This window comes from Chaetura pelagica, unplaced genomic scaffold, assembly GCF_000747805.2.
Source record: "Chaetura pelagica isolate M959 unplaced genomic scaffold, ChaPel_1.0 scaffold3, whole genome shotgun sequence".
NCBI classification, from domain to species: Eukaryota; Metazoa; Chordata; class Aves; order Apodiformes; family Apodidae; genus Chaetura; species Chaetura pelagica.
The window spans coordinates 1,579,868-1,604,485 of record NW_009952974.1 but is presented as its reverse complement, the minus strand read 5'-3'; the positions used below and the strand labels follow the sequence as shown (position 1 = coordinate 1,604,485).

Genomic DNA, 24,618 nt, shown 5'->3' with positions numbered 1-24,618 from the left:
TTTCCCTAATATTAGCACATTATCAAAGTTAGCACGTGAAAGACAAAAAATACAAGTCTGACAATATTAATGCCCAGCTCATTTGTGAAGACCTAAAAAGTGCTTTAGGATCTTCCACATCTGTAAAGAAAACTATTATTCTGGAAATCAGTGACCAATTGTATTAAAGAGTTTTAAATTTTTCCTCCCCATTTTTAATTTAAACTGCTTCAAGGTAGGCTTCAGAAGCCACCACAGAAGCTTTAATAATTCCTGCACTAGAATATTGTGGAGGAATATTAGTTTAGGAGATGGGAAGCAGAATTTAAAAGCCACTCAGTACTGAATGGAAGTTTCAGGCAGTCCGGTGGCTTGAATCAATCAATCCCACCTCTAGAAATGCTCAGCTCATACCAAATGAAATCGAACCACAGATACTCACATCTTATTTTATATACTAGTACAGATCCTTCCTCAACTCTTACCTCAAGAACTATCACTGCTTTATTTTAGACGAACCTTAAATTCAATTGTGAAATTGATTTGCTTACAAACAGAGAACTTCATGCTTTTCAGACTTTTTAATGTTACCCTAGGTAACTTCAAATTGTTTCCACACATCCTGTTTCCAAAATGCCAAGAGGAAACACATATAACCAGTAACAGTTATTTTAAGGCACAAATGGAGGTCAGCAGCACTCCTCACAGTATAACGTTTCAGAGAGAAGTGTTTAATTACACAGTATTGCTAAGTCACAGCTATCATGCGTAGGACACGTGCTGATGCTGGGCATGACAACATTATTTCATCCTGTCTGCAATCAAACAAGAAAAATCACTGTAGTTGTGCAATCTTATGACAAGCATATGCCTAGAATAACAGCACGCACTCTGCAACTACTACTCCATTCCTATTAGAGGATTGTAGCTTGTTATTTGTGAGCATTAATGGCATCTAGACACAGTATTTAAATATCTCTTGGGAAGTGTTAAAAATGCTAGGAACGTTGCTGTGGCAGCAGACATTCTATTTAGTAAATGAAATCTGAAGTATTCTGTTGCATTAGTTAAGCATTCCACTATATTTATAATACTCACAATTTTCTTTTTGCAGAAAACCATCACCATCTACAGTACAGATAACAACAGAAGAACAGAGAGCTTGCATTCTATTAAGAATCCTTCAGGAAGCTGTAAGTTTGAATGTTAACATAGTCAGTTAACACTGTTCTGAATAACTCTCTTAGAAGTGGAAAGCAGAGCACCCTTTATACTTTGAAGTTGCTCAATTCTATTGCTTGAGCTCACAAAAAAAGAACATCAAGAAATCTTGTAAATTGCAAGGTACATATTATATATAAATGGATAAAAATACAGCTCTAATTCACATTTACAAAGTATCTGCTTTTGTTCCTTGAACAGTAACAATACAACATATTTTGTTGAGAATTATTTTATTTGGATTATAGCAATTAGTATCACTGACCAGTAGGCCAAATCCAGGCAGAGAGCACAGAATCAGTTTCACAAGGCAAAAACACCTACTAGTATTTTAGCATACAAACCATTTCACTGCATTATCAAGTAGAAATATCTTCCAAACATGCATAAAAAGCCTATGCTTAATCTTTCAGAGCTCCAGGAAATACCAGATTCCTAAATATACAAAAAATACATTTAACTTATAATAATCTTAGTGAATCAGACTTATAAAATTACAATTTTATTCTTCACAACATAGAAAAAAATACAAAAATGACTGTATATAGTTTTCACCTAAGTTTCACTGACATAAATATACATCAAAATGTATGATTTGATGTATACTCATGAAACTTTGAAGCTGAAAGATAGGTTTTAAGATGACATTGCAGATTGGTCCACACAAATGCCAACCTTTCTACTGATAAATTAAAAAATCCCACCTTTGATAGAAACATCACATTGTGAAAAATTACAATTTACCTGCACTGCAACCTGCGTCTTACTGTAATTTACAATATGAACATTTCTACAATTCCAGTTGTAAACTATACACTGGTAAGCACATTGGTCTTTTAGAAGGTAATAACTAATTTGGACAAAGCCAGCATGGTAGAACATAAAGTATTGTTGACTGAACCAATGCACACAACACAAAGACTACCAAAGCAGAAAACAGGTCTGCTGCAGAAGTCTGGTGATGCTGATGGAAAACATGCAAGCCAAATAAATACCTTTTGGGAAAACAACACTCTAGGTTTGCAACAAAGAGTATTAAGTAAAATTTCTATTATAAAGTTCACATAAACCACATTACAATTTCAGTGACAGATGAGGGGAAATCTGTTATTTCTTTTCTGAGGAGATAAAAACCTGTACGTGTGACTGAATTCAGTATCAGGGAAAAACTCAAACAGCATTAGGGCACTGCACACTGTTCTTACTCAAGATCACTTTCCAGTGGTTTACACAAAAGCTAAACTTGAAAAAGCACTGCAAGCTAAAGTGCTGGGATTCTTGTACATACTACCTGCATGTTCACACTTCATAACATTTTGAAATCGACTCTGCTGACATGATTTCTTAGAATCAAAGCAATTTCTTTTTCTTCTAAAAGAAAAAGTAACCCTATTTTCTTTTAAAAGGCTGTAGTTTACTTGCATTTGTGTGGTAAATTAGTATGTCCAATTAAAGTAAATATTCCATAATAAAGCTTATTCAGTAAAGACATTAGTTGTACAAGCCTTCTCCCTGCTGGCAGCTGTCTCAGCTTTTCTGTAAAGCCAGTGCTAGCTAATACAGATCTGTACTGTATCCTCATCAACAGGGCTATGAGCTTATTACAGATAAGATTATTACACAGATGTATTTTTTTCTGCAAATTGGGCCAACAAATTTGAAACCAAATCTTTTATTTGGGCACAGAAATCAAATCAAGAAAAGTTCAGGAGCTGAGCATCAACAATAACCATTAATGTCAGTACATCAGGGAATCAGATTTTTCAGATTACATCCTTCAGAAATACTGACACTAACTACATTTCCTTTTGCCTTTGCTTGGGTATCTGTTCACTTCCCTGCTCTCTTTGCCCCTTCCATTCCTCTGCCAATCCCAATCAACAGCTGGCTCATAACTTGGGCACTGCTCACACAGCATTAGCGCATTCCACCTCCTCACAAGTTTTTCTCAGTTCTTTCATCTTCCCTATTACCTTCCCAAGGGAAGGCTTAGCCTGAGAATCCAGTGAAACCACCTAGGAAAACTGAACTTTCTACAGTCTCCTGTTCTTTCAGAAGAGCAGAAGAGAGAAGGCTTGTCCCATCTGTAAAAGCAGCATGTAACTCATGAGATAATTGGCTTTCAAAATAGGAGCTTATGACTTTGCAACGTTGCAGAAGCTGAGTGCCTGAAACTGCTTGCTTGGATGTGCCAAAGTGATATGTACTAGTCACTTCAGAAAAATCAGGTTGAGGAACAAGCCCCTCACATTATTCCACAATAGTCAAAACAGTCCTCAACACTGAAAGATGAGCACCACTGAGACAGTGGACGGTGATTAGAGATGATAATTTAAAGTAAAAAAGGGAAAACTGCACCTGTTTCTGGGAGACCTGCCTCATTACATCATTTAGAATCATTACTGATTACCAGTAGAAGTACTACAGTTAGTATCACTATTTCTTAAAAATATTTAATAAAGTATCCAGGGATGCTGTACTTAGAGGAGTTTTAATATTTGAGATAAGCATTATAGCCTCTGAATTAACATTAGCACTTGAGTAATCAGCTTAAACAAGATCTTCAGAGAACCCAGTGGTCAGACACCCTACTGTTTAAATTCCTAAAGAACCACATTCCCCTCATTTCCCATAACTGGTTTCCTATTACTGTTCCCATCACCTTTTAAACACACCACCTACCTTCCTAAATTCAAATACTTTGCCTGGATTACATTGCCCACTGGAGTCTCTGACAAAACCCTAAAGTATTCCAGAGCATATTGTTTGCTTTCATAGCAATACATAGTTTCTGGCATGCAGTCAAGCACTTAAAAAAAATGTATCAGTAATATAATCCCAATTCAAGCATTTAGTGGGTACAACTTTATCACTCCTACTGCAACCTTCAGGCATTTAGTAATAAATGAAAACCACTTAGCACATCATTTAAGGAAAAGGCTAACTGCCAAGCCATATAAAGTCTAAGTTTTCCAAAGCACTGCAAGCTGAAAATTATTTCAGTGTTTTATATTAATGGAATTTCAGTGACATCGGATTTATTGGTTATTCTTGCTAAATTATTGGTCTTTTACCTCTGACTTATTTTATCCTGGTATGTTCTTTATAAATGTGCTGGGTATTGAAAATCTGCAGCATTTTGATGTTTGAAAAGTTCTGAAAAAAGCTGAAATTACTCCGACTTCTTGTGTTCTTCAGTGTGGGAGAGCACCTTTCGCCTCTGACGTAGCATATGAAAATACAGCTGAGGGAAGACTGAAGAGAAAACAGATTAAAGTGAATAAAGCACAAAGTGAGGCTTCCGTGTCAACATAAGATGCACAGCCACGTGCTCAAGGCCACCAGTTCACTATTAAAAGAAAATACGCTTATCCCAGTCAAGTCATCTATTGCTTTGTATTCTTTAAAAAGCATAACTAATACTGTTCTTAGGCTTTGGGTACTATTTATTTTTTTGCTACAGCCATCACATTTTTAATTAAATGCAAAATGCTATATTTAACTCTGCATGTACAAGCAGAATGACAAAAATTTCCTGAATTGCACACACCCAATAGAAAGAAAACACATTGTAGGGAGGAAAAATCCGTTCAGAAATAATGACGTTTCCAGACACAGGAAGTTCTACCTCAACATGAGGAAAAACTTCTTTATTGTGAGTGTGACAGAGCACTGGAACAGGCTGCCCAAAGAAGTTATGGAGTCTCCTTCTTTGGAGACTTTCAAGACCCATCTGGATGCATTTCTGAGTGACCTGCCCTAGACTGTGTGGTGGTCCTGCTCTGGCAGGTTGGATTTGATGATCTCCAGAGGTCCCTTCCAACCCCTAACATTCTGTGATAACTTATAACTCTAGTGTCATTTTTTTGGGATCCTTATACTATCTGGTTCCACTTTCATCTCCTCTCTCTTTATCCTCCATGAAAAACTTTTTCTGGTCCTATTTCTAAGACTACATTACACAGTATTTTTTGCAGAAAAAATAGGGGATGGAGGAGGTTCATAAATAAACAGCAAAAGCCAAAATTGCCACGAGATATTGAACCTCTGTGAACCATATGAAAATTAAACAAGGTCAACATCAGTCAAAATCATATAACTTACAAATGCAAAGTGTCCATCATAAACATAGGCCAAAGTCTATTTAATGTGTGTACTATTTTTTTTTTCAAGTGAACATTTTTTCCTTCTGCTTCTTTTACCCTGTGTTTCACTTCCTGATTGTTTCCCCACCATCCTAATGCACTCCACCAGTCCTGAGGAGTGAGTACAGCTGTCCAGAGACATAACAGAATAGGGATGTGGTTTGTCCATTAGAAGCCTAAGTATTTGGGATCTATTTTATGCAAAGAATTTAATGACATCTTTTCTAGAAAGATGTCAGTTTTAACTGACAAGTACTATATTAGACATTTAAAGTGAGGTAAATGGTAAGGCACAACTATCAAGAATGTAAAAACTCCACTTCTAACAACAGTTTTCAAAGCTTCCTTTCCTTGAGATGCTAACATTTCCAAAATTTCCAAGATTTTCAGAGGGTTCAGAAGGTTTAACTCCTGTATAGGCATCTTTTGTGTATGAACAACTGAGCCACGGTGCAATAAATGACTGCAATGAATGTTGCTTTTCTTCTACCTGCAGTTTGAACTCTTTTCTCTTTAGATAATTTTCAAAATTAACTTTGTGAAATTAGTCAAGTTTATGTTATGCTAATCCCACAATTATTATTTTTTCCTATTACAGCTTTTATTCTTAAAAAAACCCCAAGCTACTAACAAACTCATACTTACTTGGAATGTAAGAGATCATAACCAGGATCAGGAACGTATAGTAGTCAAAAGAAAAATTGTACTTGTTAGGTAAACTAATGGAATACAAGCCAGACTGCCTGACAAAGGGTAATGCAGCATATATTGTCAGTAATTCACCTGAGACTCCCATTGGATACAATACTATAAACAAAGTGTACCTAGGAAAAAAAACATGAACAGAAAAGATTAAAAGTTGTGACAAACTCTGACCAAATATCTATTAACATTCAAATTCTAAATTCTCAACTCAGCATTTATTTCCTTTAGCTCTTACGTGATTTGAGCATGGCAAGGTGTGAACATTATTGTAAGATAAGTATTCAAATCAGCAGTTTGAATTATTGTTAATATGATAAACTATTAAAGATTACCTTTGAGAATCTGGAAACTGTCCTCAAAACTATTCTTCCCCACCCCATACTTTGTTACTTTGATTTCTGAACTCTTTGGTAGAGGTTATTACAATACTTAAAATGGGGTCAAACACAGTTGATAATAATCGATGAGCTTACACATTGTTTCAAGTACACCACTTGGATTCAAGGGTTACTGTTAAATGTCAGTTTACTTCCTGTTACCCCTTGCTATTAGATGTCAGTTTCTGATAAACACAAATACTTTGTAAATAACACTGAGTTCTGACAAGCTACTCTTTCAGCTTACAGTGCAACAATGTAACTTTTTAACCTAGAAATCTGCTAGAAAGACGCTAGGAAATCACATTCACAAACAGGGGGACTACCTTAAGGTAGAACTTTTCCTGTTCTGCAACTATTTTACAACATCAATATTCCTGTTGAGTTAGTGCTTTAGGGCTACGATTTCCATTAAGCCACCTTACCTGGCCCATTTTATGAGATAAGGGAGATGGTTTAACAAGCTAAATGTATAAAAAGAATAACGAATTATCTCAGTGATTGTCCAGGCCACCACAAACAACAGGACACTGTCTTCAGTTTGTACCTGTAAGAGAGAAAAAACCCCCTCTGTATTAATCCAAGCATTACTAACTATTTTCCAGACCCAAGAAAGCTTCAAAAATCAATCCCCACAGGTTGCTTTACCACATCGTTTTAGAGAACAGACTTCAAGAAGGAGCTTAAAAGCAACATTAGTAGCAGTAAAAACCCTTCTTATCATGCTTCATATCTTTCTAGTGGCTTAAGAAACGCTCTGCTTGCTCATCAGATAACTTAAGATCTCTCATTCTATGCAAGGTATATTAGTACAAGAAATCCCTGAAATGCTGAGAAGAACTCATAACTCTCCCCATTGCTATACAGTGCCAGCTTCTATTTTGGTCCTATGACTGCTTCCTAGTGCAGCAAGCAGAGAGAATACTAACATAGTAGCCAAACTCTCAATATCTGGTTTAGACTGTATGTTCTGTTCCTTGTCCATGCTACTTCTGAGGTGAAGCCCTGTTTTCCCCTCTCTACCGATGAGAAACTGGGTCATGATTTTGAGCAGCAGCAAAAGAGCTATCACTAGGACACAGGCTGGAAGGAGAGAAGAAACAAGTTCAGATTGTCTCACCTTAGGTAAGCTTGACAACTACCTGCTTTACTTTTTTTCCTTGCTCCTTTTTCTGCTTAGTGTATCCAGCAAGTTTCTCTAATGGTATACTCAGGGCATTACTACGTTTCACTGCTTTACACCTTTTAGAACTTTTATTTCAGACACACACCATTGGACCAGCTTTTACTCCCTTCATATTTTGAAAGTTAATCTTCAGAGGCATGTATTTTTATAAAAATTACTAGATTTGTTAGATTTGGGAGCATAATTATGAGGTTTAAGTTTCATATGGATAAAGCATATGGGGTCACATATCCACAATACAAACTCCAGAGAGACCAAACACGATTTTTATGCAGCCTTCCCCTTCAACAGAATTCTCAACTGTATGAATACCTTGAGCATAAAGTCAGTGGACTGTGGGAACAAAAAGACCTCAACCACAGGGCCTGTATTTTCCTTTTTCCTCCAATGCTTGAGAAAAGGATAAAGGAAGTCAGTAGGCATGGGTGATACACACTACTCATCTTGGACAAAGTACAAATGAAAAAAGGAACAAGAAAATAGATGGGCAATCAGAAACCTTTAAACAGGGGGAGACTGACCATATATTTGCATGTATAAATGCTCATAAGGCTTATCCGTGAAAAACTTTGATACAGACTACAAAACCCAAAAAGATTTATATAGAGAAATCTTGGGATATCATGGAATGTAGAGCTGCTGTTAATACATAGTCTGCTGTGTATAGCCTTTCAAGTTATTTTCACTGCATTTTGCAGCAAATGCACCTTGCCCTTTTTTTCCTACATGAAACTCCAATAATCTGCTTATATATTAATCTCCTTTACATCATCACAGAATAAAAAAATCCAAAACTTATTTGAAGATTTTCAGAGAAGAGACCAAATCTATTTTTACACTGCTACAGCAGTTTGGGTTCTGCTTTATAAGCAAGACATGTCTCAACCTAGAAAAGTTAACAGTATGATGCTGTTCCCAAGGAGCAAGATGCTTAACAAGCACTCCAGAGCTGCATCTTCTGGTCAAACGAGGAGTAGCAGTTTAGTGAGTTAATCTAAACCTGTGTGTCATGGACTTCAAACTGTACTTCAAAATCTCACTTCTTTCTGTAACTGGATTCAGCAAAACCAGCAAACAAAAATGTGAGGCTTGAAGTAACACTTAAAGTTTGAGGAAAAACAAGAAATGGTGAAGCTAACAGTGAATGACACAGGTAGTAGAAAAATCTGGCAGTTACAATCAAGTTCTATCCCAGGACTCCTGGGGATAGCATAAGCAATACAAAGTAGAGACTTAACAAACCACTAAGTCAAATGATACCCTCAGAATTCAACTTTGCTTCCTCTATTTTTCATGCCAGTCTTTGAAGGAGGTGCTAGACAAAGTCAAAACACATTTTACACTTTATTTACAACTTTTATGTCCAGCTGCCTTAAGGGTCAACCATATCACAGGCATAATTTTTTAACACGTGTTTCAAACCAACTTACAATTAAGGAAGGTCCTGAGTATAATTTAGGTTATAGAATAATAGAATGGTTTATCTTCAATACTATGAATAGCAGACAATGATTGCTAAAATTTAAGAGAATCCATAGCAAAAGATGAGAACAGGAAACTGACAAAAAGAAACCCAAGTTTTTGCTGGTCTCCTTATACACAAAAAGGGAAATACTATAGATTTCTCCAAATGAAAGAGTAACAATTTAAGAAAATATTTGCAGAAAAATTCAGCTAAACATATAATTAGCCAATCCAGTGCAGAAACCAACAGCATTATGCAACCCTGATCATGAAACAGCCCATCTCTCACCACAGCACTGGTTCCCTGGTACATCAATTAAAGAAAAAAAGAAAAAAACACCCTTCACAGCAGGTACAAAGGGTCTGAAAGACATTTGTGTTACAGAGTATTACTCAAATTTTACATAGATGTAAAGCAGTGATGAATCAGGCTTTCAACTGTGCTCACCCAGTCATTCAGAGTTTTGAATTTTCCACCATGAACATAGTTTACTATAACTTAGTCTTAAATATCATAAGATGCTCTTACCTTTTTAAGTATGCTTTGCTACTGATTGAAGGTGTCAATTCACAACTGCAGATACTGGAGTCTTAATTACCAGCTCAATATGCTGTACATGTCTTCACACCAACCCCTCTGACTCTCTGTTCCAGAAAGATTCCTCTAAATATGTTCTGTACTTATCTGCAATTTATGTGTAACTGCACTCAACTGGCTAAGCATTAAATCGCTGCTGACAACATTTTTTAATCACCCATCAGAACTGGGTGTGGAATTATCTGTCAGAACAAAATTCTATGAAGACCTGCCATGATGTCACCAGATGACCTCACTGTTCACACAAATTCAAAATGACAACTTTGAACTGAAGGGCACTTTCTGTCCTGCTTTATCTACCTTCTACTAGACCTTCATGTCAGTCTGCTCATTGTCATCCCTCATTTGTAGGAAAAACAGTAAAATTCACCAAATCAATTCCTTTCCCATGTAATGACAAAACAATTACAAGTCCTGTAAGTCCAAGCCAGGCCCTACTCACAGCTACTCATAGGGAATCTCATTGCTACCCAAAGAAATGTCCAATGCTTTAACATTTGCCATGCTTTAACATTTATTATAAATACTTTTATATTTAATTTAACAACACATGAGCACTCAATTCAACAAAAAAGCACAAACATGTTAGTGGCAAGAAGCATGCTTCAAATCACATCACATATCTAAAAGTGTGTTCTGACAGAAAGGAGGGATGCAATACAGATGCTTCTCCTTTTAATCATATTATATATGAAAACAGTCTGGAAAAGCAAGATACTGAACAAATCTCACTGAAGAAGTTAAAGAGGAAAACTGCATTTTATTTTACAAGAACCTGATCATGCAACTGCATAGCTTACAAGTTCCATAAAGCTGTGTGAGAATTTAATCCTGGACTTCACCATGGAGCTCACTTGTGCAGACAGTCCTTTAGAGAAAGTAGAACACTGGTGACACTTTCAGTACGTCTCCCCAGATAAGAATGCATGCTCTCTGGCTGGGGGGAAGGGGAGCAGTCAGACTACAACCTCCTAATTTGATGTATTTGCTGTAATTCACAGGTGAAAAACTCATCACAGGATTCCTCATCCTTACCAGTCTTATGCCCACTTTCCAAGACAAAAAAAAAGTAACACATAATACAGTCTCCCACAAGACTTTAGCCAAAAGATCACAAAAACATGAGGAAAAAACTGTGTGTAGTATTGTTGAGAGAATCCTTGTTAGGAACTGAATGTTAGGCTGAACTTGTTGCTCCCATCTCCCATTTTACTGGTTTTCTCTAGTGAGAACGTAGGCATAAGTTTTCAAGAACCTAACCCATAATCATATTACAGACTTCCCTTTGATGCCTAACAGACAACACAAGGAATAATTCTAATCTATGCAATCCAATCTTTAACATTTGGGTTACTTCAAAACCAGGAGGCGACTCATAAAAACGTATCATTGCTGTTCTCTATGAAGCAACAGGTGCCCCCAACATCATACAAGTAAAAAATAAAACTACAGGCATATTTCTTTGAAAATATTTTATGTGTATATCTAAAAAGTAATGTCTTGAGATAACAGCTTTTTTTGATTCAAAAGGTAGTACTTATCTCCAGTGAATTAACAGAGACTGGAGCACAATTATTTGCAGTAAAAGTGAAAGCCATACAGAAGACAAGTATTTACAAGACTGACTTCATTGAGAAAAATCACATTCCTCTACTTCAAATAGCAGGAAACTAAGGCTCTACATGAACAAGCATCACAGTATCAGAAAGGGTTATTAATTAGGTGGGACCACAGTGACTTAATTTACTCTACATGTGGATGGATGCTCTGGTCACAGGAGTAAGGAGAAGAAAGCAGTTTCCCTGAAAACTTGGTCATGAGACAAGCTCCTTAAGACATTCTCTATACCAAGTCAGAGAAGATCTTGCACATAAAATGACACTAGATGACCACCACTTACTTCAGGCAGCCATGCTGACACTGACATCAAGACTAATTTTCTTCTTTAATGAGAAGAAAACCAGTAAGATTGGTTGGCTAAAGTAACAGCACAGATGCACCATATCTGAGTTACTATGAAGTATTCAGATGACATGGAAGAGTTAGTCAGCATTATCGGTATCAATTAAAGCATGTTTAGCTTTAAAAATAACTGTCAGGAATAATTTCCAAATAAAATTGCTCCCAAAAGGTTTTGCAGAGATTTGTATGAAGTACAGCAGTATTTGGTGTGGTAAGCAATGAGAAAAAACATGCAGATCCCCAAACCCACCTATGCTTGAATGTAACAAAACTGAATGAAGGACAGAGAGAAGATTACCCTGGAATGTGATCATGGAGAACATCCAGGCTTTGCTGTGCATAAACACTTGAACTGGAGCTTCCACATGCCATGGTAAAGAAAGCAAGTTGTATATGAAAGAGGGAGTAGTGAGGATATTTTGCTATTAATTATGGTATCAGTGAGTCCCAAATTCAGAATATTACACACTGGAACTCTAACTTCCAGTGAAGGACTGCAAAATCTATGCGTGAGCTAGATGTCTTATAGTGATAGAATCAGAACTCAGTCTATTTGAGTGTCAAGAAAAGATGATGTCATATCTATTTTTATTTCTTTTGATCCACAGAAATTCACATGAATAATTGCACATTCAGATACAAACAGAAGTCATTTTAAGGAAAATAAGACAGAGATCAGCACTTGCTTTTCACCATGGGTCATTAGTTTTTCTATCTACTTTGTAGCTTAACTTACCTCTTTTACACTATGTGTTACTGCCCACGTCAGGAAAACCCTTGACATCACTTGGAATGCAGTCAGAACAACAGAAGAGGGAACAATGCCTGGAAGATATGTTGCAATTAGTAACTATCTCTGACTATTGGGGTGGGAGGTGGGAAAATAAAACACAGCTAAGGCAAAGTCCAGCTTTTTAAAAATTTTTGGAAGGAAAGCATTTCATATCTTTTTTTTAATTTGAGAGTATGAAGCCTGTTCTGTGGTGTGTTTATACAGCCTAAAAGCAATCAGTCACACTGCAATCACAGCACATTCCTTAATACACAAAACAGCTCAGTAAGATGAGATAACTTCAATCAAACACCTTTTGGGATACAGTCTTTCAAATAAACCCTGATTGGTTAAAACATCCAAGATACTCTTCGTTACTGTGATTTCAAAATTAAAACCAGTAAAGATATTTTGCACAGTATATCCCCCAAACCAGCAGGTAAGAAGTGAAACTACTTTGAAGAAACACTGATCTAGCCCATATTCTGATAGATACAAACACTGTAATTCCTTCCTGGGAATAAAACTTTTAAACCAAAAGAAAACCCAAGGAATAGCTGATGCATTGGTAGGTACAGAACATTTTAAAGATTTTCTCAAGGAAGCAGATTTCACTGGTTGTTCTAAGCAAGGTCTGGCAGAGCAGGAATAGCTTCAGACTGCAAGATCACACACAATTGCTGAACTTCACAAAGTTTTCTTCCAATGGCATGATGAAGACAAATGGAAAAGCAGTTGCAGCTCCTAATATATAGTAAAAAGGGCTTCTAAAACTAATGCAAATCACAGGGCAGAATTTGTTGCTCAGATAACACAAAAGGGGGTGCTATAAAATCCCACAATCTGTAGTCATTAAAGGCTCACTCCTATGATATAAATGACCTTTTCTTTTATACAATTTAGAACATCCTTTCCTAAGCAAGATAAACTAATGTTATTGCAAAGGAATTTAAAAATAAGCCAAAAAGACCATGTAGAAGATTATCTTCCAAGTAAGACAAATAAGGTTTTTCATTACAGCCAAGAGAAAGCCAATCTATGCCAAAAACAGGAGAACAAAATAAACGAATCACCAGCTACAAACTATGTAAACTTTACTTGCCTCTAATTATTTCCCCATTGCACCAAAAAGGTACCTGATCATTTTAAACTTGGTATTTTTAAAAAGGTCTTGCACCCCTTACCCAACACTGCACAAACTAGAGTGCTGCCTGACAGAGGGCTCAGGTCCAGAGACAACCAGCAAGTAAGCCATGCCCAGACCTCTTCCAGATCTTGGACTAATCCTCCCACCTACAGAGGGAACCCTTCCAACTCTCCACAAGTGTCTTCCCTCTCCCAGGGAGTTCCTGTCTGAGAACAGGTGCATGTACAGCTTATAGGTCAACTCCTTGTATCTCTCCTAACTGGTCAGTCTAAAGCAAAGTCAACCAGTGCCAACTGTGGCTTACCAGAAGGTGGTAGGAAAGCTGGAACTTTAGTGATTCCCTAGGCTTGGCCTGTACTCACCAACGCCTTCCTGGCATTTCTTCTCCACTCCCTTCACAAACTTCCTGTACTACTATTGCTTCTTCATGTGGGTGGCTCCTATCACCTCTTTTCAATACCAAGTTCCTCCAGGCAGAAGCTCTTCCATGATATTAATAAATACTTGGATTCTGTCTGCTACCCAATTCAAGGAATTGCATGTTCACTTTCCATTTACCTGTTCTTCATTCTCTTCTCCTCACCTCAGGGCTACATGTTACCTCCTCTATTTATGAAGTTCACCTTCTTAATTTTTTAAAATATTTGCCACATGCCAAAGTTCTGTTCACAACCATGCCTGATACAGACATGCCCCTATCAATCTTTCAATTTTTAAGAACTTGCATCACAGATGCTAATATTTCAGATTCTACTGAAAAGATACAGAGAGAAATTTATGCTGATACACAAAACCCATCTGTCACTGATAAACTCCTCTACTGACAGAGAATTACAGCTCCAGTTATAGCAATTAGTTTTGCAGGGGCAAAGGAATCTGCCAATTTACCATTTCTCCTTGCATAGAAACTTCTACCAGAGTCTGTAGGACTACAGCAGACAGCAGCAGTGCACCCAGCTGTGCAAAAAAATCTTGTTTTATTTAACTGACAAATTCTTCAATTAACAAGGGAAAAAAATCCATGGACAGTTATAATAAAAATGTGAGTTTTTGGTAAAAAACTTTAAGGAAGGCAAAATATAGAGTTACAATGGTACAAAATGTTGCAGTGTTCTGCTGATGGTTCCCTTCAGTAACATTAAATTGTGTGATCGAGGATAACACAGACTAAATGGATCCGCATCTCAAATCAACCGAGCCAGGATTATTAGCTTTGCACACAGACAGGCTGGCACAGTCATCTTGTTTGCTGTTCTGCACCAGTTTGAAAGGTGAAATACAGGACTCAATCCTGCTATTCTGTGATTTCTGTGGACAAGAGAATCCAATTAATTTTTTACAATCTTTGTCATCTTTAGTACTAATAAACACTGGCATGTGTATACAAGTTTATCTTAAGAAAACAGTAGAGCATTATAGATTTATGATAGTAAAACAGCTCTTTTATTTGAAAGGCTTATTTTTCTCTCCAGTGCTCTGAGACCTAAATTATCCTTCTTGCCACTTGTTAAAGAAGACTTCAAAAATTTCACATTTGGTATTAATTTTTGACAACTGTTTAAAATGTAAGTACAGTTTATTCTGGTAAAAACCCCACAATATTTGAGACTTACTGAAATAAAATAGCGTTGGAAGGACTATCTTGGCAGCACAGGCAACTATATGATACATATAGCTTAATCAGAGAAGCCTTTACATTAATGTGAGTATATGACCATTCATTTCTGGGGATGATCTGTGCACCGTCTACAAACTGTAGGTAACACTTCCAGAGCAAGAACTCTTCAAGAAGGTCAGAACCGCTCCATCAAGTACAGGATTAGATTGCCCTCTGCTGACACATTTAGGTACACATTTTCAAGTTTTGCAGCTAGCACATTTAGTTATTGAAAAAATTGATCTTTTGCCCAGGAATTCAATATGAAACTATTTATACCAGTGATACACCTGCAGTATGCAGATAGATTGTACATATGTGAACAACAGCAGATTTGCAAGTTTAGGAACTTTAATGCCATCTTAGTCTTTAGATAGCAGCTAGCAAACATTCAGATGGGAGCTCAACCCCTATATTTAAAATCACAAGGTCACCTACCTGAATATAAGACTGTCTCTTTGTGAAGACTGGACTGTTTACAAAAACCGGAGTTAAGCAAAGCTCTGCAGACAAGCACTGCTCCCTTTTACAGCACATTGGCTTGGATGCTGCAGAAAGTGCCACACATCATCTGTTCTATGAACAAAGCACCTGTAACACTGAGGCCAAACCATTCCCTGCTCTCATGACTAACAAACCAGACTAGATGCAGTCCTGCCACTCAGACCTGAGACTCTTCACGTTAACTGAACCATGACACTGTCACTGATCCCACGCCACTTACACACAGTTGAGTTCCTGATACCAAGCTAACAAACCTGCCTCACAGCACAAGCCAACATTGCCAACCTGAGTAATTCTGACTCTCCCAAACAGTTCCATTATAGCCAAGCTGAATCTGGAATAAGGAGTTGTTACCCCTTCCTAATTTTACAATGCATATCTATGCTTTATGGATTTGGGCAAAGTTCTACTGCTTGAAATGTTTGGGGGTTTTTCTGGAATCTAAATTACTTCCAGCTAGAATTCCTTTTTTTTTATTATTTTTTTTTGAGGAAGGACAGCTTGGTACAGAAGATTATTGGATGTAGAGCTGGAGAGTAATAATCTAACATAAAACATTTATAAACTGCTCTAAGATTTGTATCATTGGAAATATCTAGACAAAAGTAAAATGTCAAGTTATTGTTACACAATCTTCCTTTTTGTGATTTTAACTTGTCAGGTTGTTTAGTAAAAATTGGAATGTACTTCAAGCAAAAATCAGTGTTATGCAAGAATTAAATCTGGCACTTCACAGACCGTAACATTTTTAATGCCAATATATTGTTAAAACTGCAGTCTCCTTCAAAAACAATAAAACTGAAAATTTGCAGGCTTACCAAATGCACAGTGCAGAATCTAGAACAAAAAGAAAAAAAAGCAAATCACTAACACTTCAATTAAGGAAATTCAAAAATACATTTAGTTCCATTACAAGAGCTTAATGTTCAATATTCCTATTTCAAAGATGATGCTTAACATTCAGCTGTGTTGCCCAAGCTAAACAGCAGGCAGTGAGCTCTCTTCCCACTTGCTAAAAGGAAAAATCCAACATTTGTGAGGCATGTTTTTTATGTTTGCCTTCAAATCACTCTACAAATGCTAATGAAAACCAGGTACCAGGAAAGCCCAAAAAAGTTGCCTTATTTCTCCTGAAGAAAACACTCATGCCAATATTAGTAACTCTAGGGAAGAAGACTACACCTACCTCAAGCAAAGCTCCAGTTTGGAAGAATTTCAAGGGCTTTTCTATAGAATAGTAAAGGCTGTGGTAGCTACCTTTAGCAAGGTATGCTCGAACTAGACCAACTGCAATAACAAGCCATCTGAAAGAGAGAAAAAAGTCCAAGATAAGCAGACATTAAGCAGAGCATAAATACAAATAAACCATGACTCCTTCTTTCGATATCTAAGAAAGCAACAGGTACAGAACTGTCCAGAAGACACTAACTTTTTGCCTACTCTCTGCAACGAGAGTCAGTATTGCTCACACTCTCAGAAATTCTTCAGTGAAGTGTGGGACAAGCCACAAAACTAAGGTGGTTACACTCTGATCAAACACTTTTTCATTTGAAATTAGCATCTACAGTTAACTTTAGTTTCCAATTACTTGTAGCAAACACAGGGAGAAGGGGTCAGTCACTGAGAAGTGGGAATCCTCAGCAGTTGTTTCCAGATTTTTTTCCAGGCTCATCCTGGCTGTCCTGCTACTCTTAATACCACCTGTCTAAGCTGCCCTTAATGCCACCCTGCTTTACTTCTACCTCCCTCCAAACCTAGAGCTGCTGCTACAAAGCTTGTGCTAACAGTCACCAAGTGCCACTGCTAACAACAGTGAGCCTCAGTGGAAGTGTGTGAAGGCATGTAGAAAATAGTTATATTATATATAACTAGGTAATAGCTTTCTACCCTTTGGGAAAAAACTTGCAGCTGTGGTTTTGCAATAGGGAAGATGAAGAAATTATCTTAATTTACAGCATAACAGATGCCTACAAGTATTGCATTAGCTGAGGTATTATGAAGTATATACAAATATTGTCCCAAATGTAAGATTTGTTTGAAATACACTGTGAAGTTTAGATTTTTCATTAATAAGTAACTCTGGCATCCAAGTTTGTGTTTGTAGCAACATTTGTTATTCAACTGAGAAAAAGGTATTTCAGTTCTGCCTGGATTTCTCAGAAGATGAGCATCAAAGAAAAGTGGCAGGAGTAGGGAAGAAAAATGGGCAATGGGAAAGAAGCCTTCTCTTTTGTCAGTAATAACAAGTTATTTCAGATAAAGCTGTCTTGTGAAACCAAAAGACAAGCATGTGCCAAGTAACTGCTTTATACAAAGAAAGAATCAAATTAATTTGGTATTTGGACTCCAGCATAGAATAAACCAGTAAGCACTGTTGTATCACTGGCTCTCACTTGCAACACTGACTGTTTCTCTTTCAGAACAGCAAAGCAGAGCAGGCTGACACTGTCCTGTTTGTATCTGTCAAGTTTCTGTATTTTTCCAAATTTGTCATGTTTTTTGAGAAACCTGGCTGAACTGAGCAACTTCTCAGGTTGCACAAGACACCAGTTCTTGGCTGTACTGGCAAACTGTCCTCACCTGCAGACTGTTCCACCTAACCAAGCGACTGGTGAAATGCGTGGCTCTGAGCAGCTCCAGTCCCTTGCTCATCTCCACCCTCCCTGCTGCATCGCTGACTCCAGAAAAAAGGTACTTTCCATTCCCAAAGGCCACATCTCTCTTTCAAAAATAGAATTACTGTCCTTCAAAAACCATTTAATAGAGATCAAAGCATTTATCCACACAAAATTAAAAGCTGTGCCTACTTCCGTGTTACTTACACACAGTTGAGTTCCTGATACCAAGCTAACAAACCTGCCTCACAGCACAAGCCAACATTGCCAACCTGAGTAATTCTGACTCTCCCAAACAGTTCCATTATAGCCAAGCTGAATCTGGAATAAGGAGTTGTTACCCCTTCCTAATTTTACAATGCATATCTATGCTTTATGGATTTGGGCAAAGTTCTACTGCTTGAAATGTTTGGGGGTTTTTCTGGAATCTAAATTACTTCCAGCTAGAATTCCTTTTTTTTTATTATTTTTTTTTGAGGAAGGACAGCTTGGTACAGAAGATTATTGGATGTAGAGCTGGAGAGTAATAATCTAACATAAAACATTTATAAACTGCTCTAAGATTTGTATCATTGGAAATATCTAGACAAAAGTAAAATGTCAAGTTATTGTTACACAATCTTCCTTTTTGTGATTTTAACTTGTCAGGTTGTTTAGTAAAAATTGGAATGTACTTCAAGCAAAAATCAGTGTTATGCAAGAATTAAATCTGGCACTTCACAGACCGTAACATTTTTAATGCCAATATATTGTTAAAACTGCAGTCTCCTTCAAAAACAATAAAACTGAAAATTTGCAGGCTTACCAAATGCACAGTGCAGAATCTAGAACAAAAAGAAAAAAAAGCAAATCACTAACACTTCAATTAAGGAAATTCAAAAATACATTTAGTTCCATTACAAGAGCTTAATGTTCAATATTCCTATTTCAAAGATGATGCTTAACATTCAGCTGTGTTGCCCAAGCTAAACAGCAGGCAGTGAGCTCTCTTCCCACTTGCTAAAAGGAAAAATCCAACATTTGTGAGGCATGTTTTTTATGTTTGCCTTCAAATCACTCTACAAATGCTAATGAAAACCAGGTACCAGGAAAGCCCAAAAAAGTTGCCTTATTTCTCCTGAAGAAAACACTCATGCCAATATTAGTAACTCTAGGGAAGAAGACTACACCTACCTCAAGCAAAGCTCCAGTTTGGAAGAATTTCAAGGGCTTTTCTATAGAATAGTAAAGGCTGTGGTAGCTACCTTTAGCAAGGTATGCTCGAACTAGACCAACTGCAATAACAAGCCATCTGAAAGAGAGAAAAAAGTCCAAGATAAGCAGACATTAAGCAGAGCATAAATACAAATAAACCATGACTCCTTCTTTCGATATCTAAGAAAGCAACAGGTACAGAACTGTCCAGAAGACACTAACTTTTTGCCTACTCTCTGCAACGAGAGTCAGTATTGCTCACACTCTCAGAAATTCTTCAGTGAAGTGTGGGACAAGCCACAAAACTAAGGTGGTTACACTCTGATCAAACACTTTTTCATTTGAAATTAGCATCTACAGTTAACTTTAGTTTCCAATTACTTGTAGCAAACACAGGGAGAAGGGGTCAGTCACTGAGAAGTGGGAATCCTCAGCAGTTGTTTCCAGATTTTTTTCCAGGCTCATCCTGGCTGTCCTGCTACTCTTAATACCACCTGTCTAAGCTGCCCTTAATGCCACCCTGCTTTACTTCTACCTCCCTCCAAACCTAGAGCTGCTGCTACAAAGCTTGTGCTAACAGTCACCAAGTGCCACTGCTAACAACAGTGAGCCTCAGTGGAAGTGTGTGAAGGCATGTAGAAAATAGTTATATTATATATAACTAGGTAATAGCTTTCTACCCTTTGGGAAAAAACTTGCAGCTGTGGTTTTGCAATAGGGAAGATGAAGAAATTATCTTAATTTACAGCATAACAGATGCCTACAAGTATTGCATTAGCTGAGGTATTATGAAGTATATACAAATATTGTCCCAAATGTAAGATTTGTTTGAAATACACTGTGAAGTTTAGATTTTTCATTAATAAGTAACTCTGGCATCCAAGTTTGTGTTTGTAGCAACATTTGTTATTCAACTGAGAAAAAGGTATTTCAGTTCTGCCTGGATTTCTCAGAAGATGAGCATCAAAGAAAAGTGGCAGGAGTAGGGAAGAAAAATGGGCAATGGGAAAGAAGCCTTCTCTTTTGTCAGTAATAACAAGTTATTTCAGATAAAGCTGTCTTGTGAAACCAAAAGACAAGCATGTGCCAAGTAACTGCTTTATACAAAGAAAGAATCAAATTAATTTGGTATTTGGACTCCAGCATAGAATAAACCAGTAAGCACTGTTGTATCACTGGCTCTCACTTGCAACACTGACTGTTTCTCTTTCAGAACAGCAAAGCAGAGCAGGCTGACACTGTCCTGTTTGTATCTGTCAAGTTTCTGTATTTTTCCAAATTTGTCATGTTTTTTGAGAAACCTGGCTGAACTGAGCAACTTCTCAGGTTGCACAAGACACCAGTTCTTGGCTGTACTGGCAAACTGTCCTCACCTGCAGACTGTTCCACCTAACCAAGCGACTGGTGAAATGCGTGGCTCTGAGCAGCTCCAGTCCCTTGCTCATCTCCACCCTCCCTGCTGCATCGCTGACTCCAGAAAAAAGGTACTTTCCATTCCCAAAGGCCACATCTCTCTTTCAAAAATAGAATTACTGTCCTTCAAAAACCATTTAATAGAGATCAAAGCATTTATCCACACAAAATTAAAAGCTGTGCCTACTTCCGTGTTGAAGCTTTGAGTACCTCTGTCCTGCTTCTCTGACCCTTAAACAGTTCAACCTCCATGACTAAATAGGACTAGATGAAAGTGGGAAGATCAACTGAAAAATAAATTTGTTGAGAAGTTTAAAAGGGCAGCAAATGGCACCATGGTCACATGGAAGCTAAGCTATAAGTTAGTTTTCCCAGCTTGCTCTGACCTAGACACTGAAGTCTACCTAACTTACTAGCTGCAGTTACACTCCCTTAAATTACTGCATGTAAAGCTTTAAGCTAAACCCTCCCGCTCTTTGATTAATCCAAACTAAGGAAAATAAACACTGCACATTCACAATTTAATTACTGTTTTACTTTCAGTTGCCCAGACTTGATAAGCAAGTTTCATGCTCAGGTCCTCAGTTTCATTCCCTTTATTGCTCTTACAAATGATAAAAAGGTGTTTCCTCATGCAAAGTTTACTGAGGTTCTGCATGGTTTATGCAAGAGAATCATGTAAAGCTACGAAGTGAATGAACCTGAAAAGGGAGAAAGTGCACTTTGCCGCTCAACAACCAGTCACTGAAGAGATGGACAACAAAACTTGCAACCCAGAACACCCTTTGCTCAACACTGATAACATGAACACTTGCGAATTCAAAAGCTATTACATTAACAACTATCCTGTTGAGTGAAACCCTTTTGAAATTCGTTGTTCATACCACCATCAGCTACTTCTTACCACAAGTACTAGTCAGTTACGGCACCTGACTAAAATAAGAAACATAATCACATTTTAAAGCAGCTTATAAAACATTTACACTCAAGTCTAGCAGCATGCCCTCCTTCCATTCTCCCACTCCCCATTATTCACTGATTTCAGTCAACCATGATTTTTAAGAAATCATTTCTATGCTGCAACTATGTCTCCAGAACGAGGTTCCTATGCCAGGTCAGGCATCACTACATGACTTCACAATGGGAAAGTAAGTTTGAAGAACGCAACAGAAGAAAGATGCTACAGCTTTGAATCATGGTCATAAAAAAGTGAACAAGTACAGCCGAGAAACAAGTGCAGGACTGGTTATTCCCTATTGTGTCATGTTGCTCCCTTTTCTGAAAGAAAACACCCAAACATTAATCAAATAGTAAGTGTATGCAGCTTTATTTAGGAATCCACAGATATTTTTTTTTTCTACTGTTTTGCTCCTGCAAAAGCCATTGTATTACTATAAATCCATATACTGTGTGCACTACATAATAAAATTAGAAACAAGTTCTATTACTTTTAGAATCAATGTTTTCTTTAGCTATGTCAAGATAACTGCAAAGTAAATACAATTATGCTGAGATTTTTCAATTGTTATTGGATCAATTTTAAACACAGCTATTAGCTAAGGCAACTATGATTTTAAAACATTTACTCTGCTAACTGGTTTTTGCATGACAAAGCTGTTTTGTGCTTCAGTTTAAAAGCCACCTTTTTGTAAAAGAAAATTCCAAAACCCACTTTAAAAAAAAAATAAAAAAATAAATCCCACGTGCTTTTACAGCATCACTTCATCATCTGGGCACCTTCACATCTTTGGCATTTTCCTCTCACAATTCTTTTTCCAAAGCAATGCTGAGAAATTAGGTCTGAGCACTCGGATTGACACAGCAGTAACCAATTACTGCCAACAGGTTGGATCAATCGTTCCATATGAACAACTGAGCTTCTGCCAACCAACTCCTGAAAAACTAATTACAAAGTCTTTTAAAAAGAAGAAAATAACTAATAGAGGTTGGCTTTGGTCTTGTTTGTTTGTTGTTTTTTTCTTCCTAAGCTCAACATTGTATATAGTGCAATTTCAGCAGTGTCCAGGGAAGCACAAAATCCTCACCCATTGGAAGACAAGTTAACAGAGCCCTCAGTGACCTACCCCAAAAAATGGCAGTGGCAGTGAAGAGATCTGAACCCTGATCACAGGACTCCTACAGCAGCTCCTCAAATTGCAGATATCATCTAACTACAAACATGCCCAGAAAAAAAGCAGCCCATGTTAAAGCACTATAAGCCACATCCCACCCAAAACTGGAACTCTCTTGGAGATTTAGTATAAATCAGGAAAGCAGGTAACATCATGGTCAGTGATTTACCTGACAATGGAAAGCTAAATACAGATGTATGCCATTTATTTCTGAGTTTCTAACACTTGGATGTGTTTTTTCTTCTGAGGAAATGGAAACTTCATATGCTCAGGAACCTGCCTGCCATGATAAAAGGTTCAGGACATTTAAAGCAACTTTCCATTTATACTGCAATTTCTCTCTCAGGTTTTTGAGATATTGTATAAACGTGAATTAAATGTGAGCAGCGCAATGACCAGGGAAATGCTTTTACTTTGAAGAAGAGCTCAGAGAGGTTAGCTTCTTCACATTGCCCAAGGACACCACAACTAAACTGAGCAAACATCCTGACAACTTGCACTGTGTTGTACTGCTCATGAAATTAGTATTTCTGAAACAAGAGCTTCTTTTTTATCAAACTGGTGGGTAATTATCATTCCCCTCTGAGTGAAATACCCTGCAAATCTCTCATGGAGCTGTAAATCTGCTTAGCAGTTCCACTTCTCAGTAACACACCTGTTAGGTAATGGATGAAACAAGCACCTTACAAGAACCGAGCTCTCCCCTCAGCTACCTTTGTTCCATGTAACTATCTTATAAGCTGCAACAGCACCAGCTGCCACCAGCAAAGACAAGAATCACCATGTCCAATTGACTTGCTGCAATAAATCATACCTGTTAGTTCTATACTCATCTTCCCCCAAAACAGTGGAACTGGTCTGTTTGCCTAACTCCTCACCTGCCAGGATCTAACGGATAAATACGATAACAGGCTCATTCAGGATCCATTTTAAAGGCTCTTTTTTCCTCCCTCCCCAATATCCTCAGTCTTGCAAAATATTTTTATCTTGATTCCAATAAGACACTATAGCCTCGTAAAAAAAAAAAAAGTTAAAAAGTCTCCTTTATGTGAATTTGAGAAGCCCTGGTTATTTCTATTTTCACACCCAAAAACACCCCAACCAGCCCATCTCCATTTTGCTACGCAGGACGAGAGCAGAGCACCAAGCAGGGTTAGGAGCTCAAGTGGCACAAGCAGCAGCTTTCGGCTTCACCCCAAGCACACAGCAGCTGCAGGGTTCATGGGGAAACCTCACGGGGCTCTACAGGTAACAGCTTTGCCTCCTGAACCATTGCTACAGATGAATTCCCCGTGTTTAGGTTCACCTCTGCTGAGAGGCGCTGGAGCCAACACCCCAGCGGAGGTGAGCACAGTGACCTACCCAGTCAGCACAGAGCAAATTCAGGTGTCAATCATGAAACACAGCAGTTTCCAGAGAGCATGTACTTGTGCTGCTCTGCTCGGTCGGTTTCGGAAGGGGTGTGTGGAAGAGGACCGGCCACAGGGTGGGCTCACACCCGGGAGCTGCAGCCGTCCCGGGACAGCGCCGGGGGAACGAACCTTCAT

General features: G+C 37.7%; 2 protein-coding genes across 2 annotated transcripts in view; both read right to left on the bottom strand.

Annotated features, from left to right (window-relative positions):
* The window catches only part of ADCY5 (adenylate cyclase 5), a 218,148-nt gene extending 215,651 nt beyond the window's left edge, over positions 1–2,497 (bottom strand). The window contains 1 exon segment of the mRNA XM_009996221.1: positions 2,492–2,497. Coding sequence (XP_009994523.1) covers positions 2,492–2,497 — 6 coding nt within the window.
* A 1,151-nt stretch (positions 2,498–3,648) lies between these two features.
* Positions 3,649–24,618, bottom strand: PTPLB (protein tyrosine phosphatase-like (proline instead of catalytic arginine), member b). The gene is made up of 8 exons (XM_009996220.1): positions 24,499–24,618; positions 23,886–23,959; positions 19,506–19,623; positions 19,138–19,156; positions 12,374–12,462; positions 6,853–6,974; positions 5,991–6,169; positions 3,649–4,455 (listed from the first exon to the last, which is right to left on the bottom strand). Exons 1-8 carry the CDS (start codon positions 24,616–24,618, stop codon positions 4,373–4,375), a joined length of 804 nt encoding a protein of 267 aa, XP_009994522.1. The 3' UTR covers positions 3,649–4,372.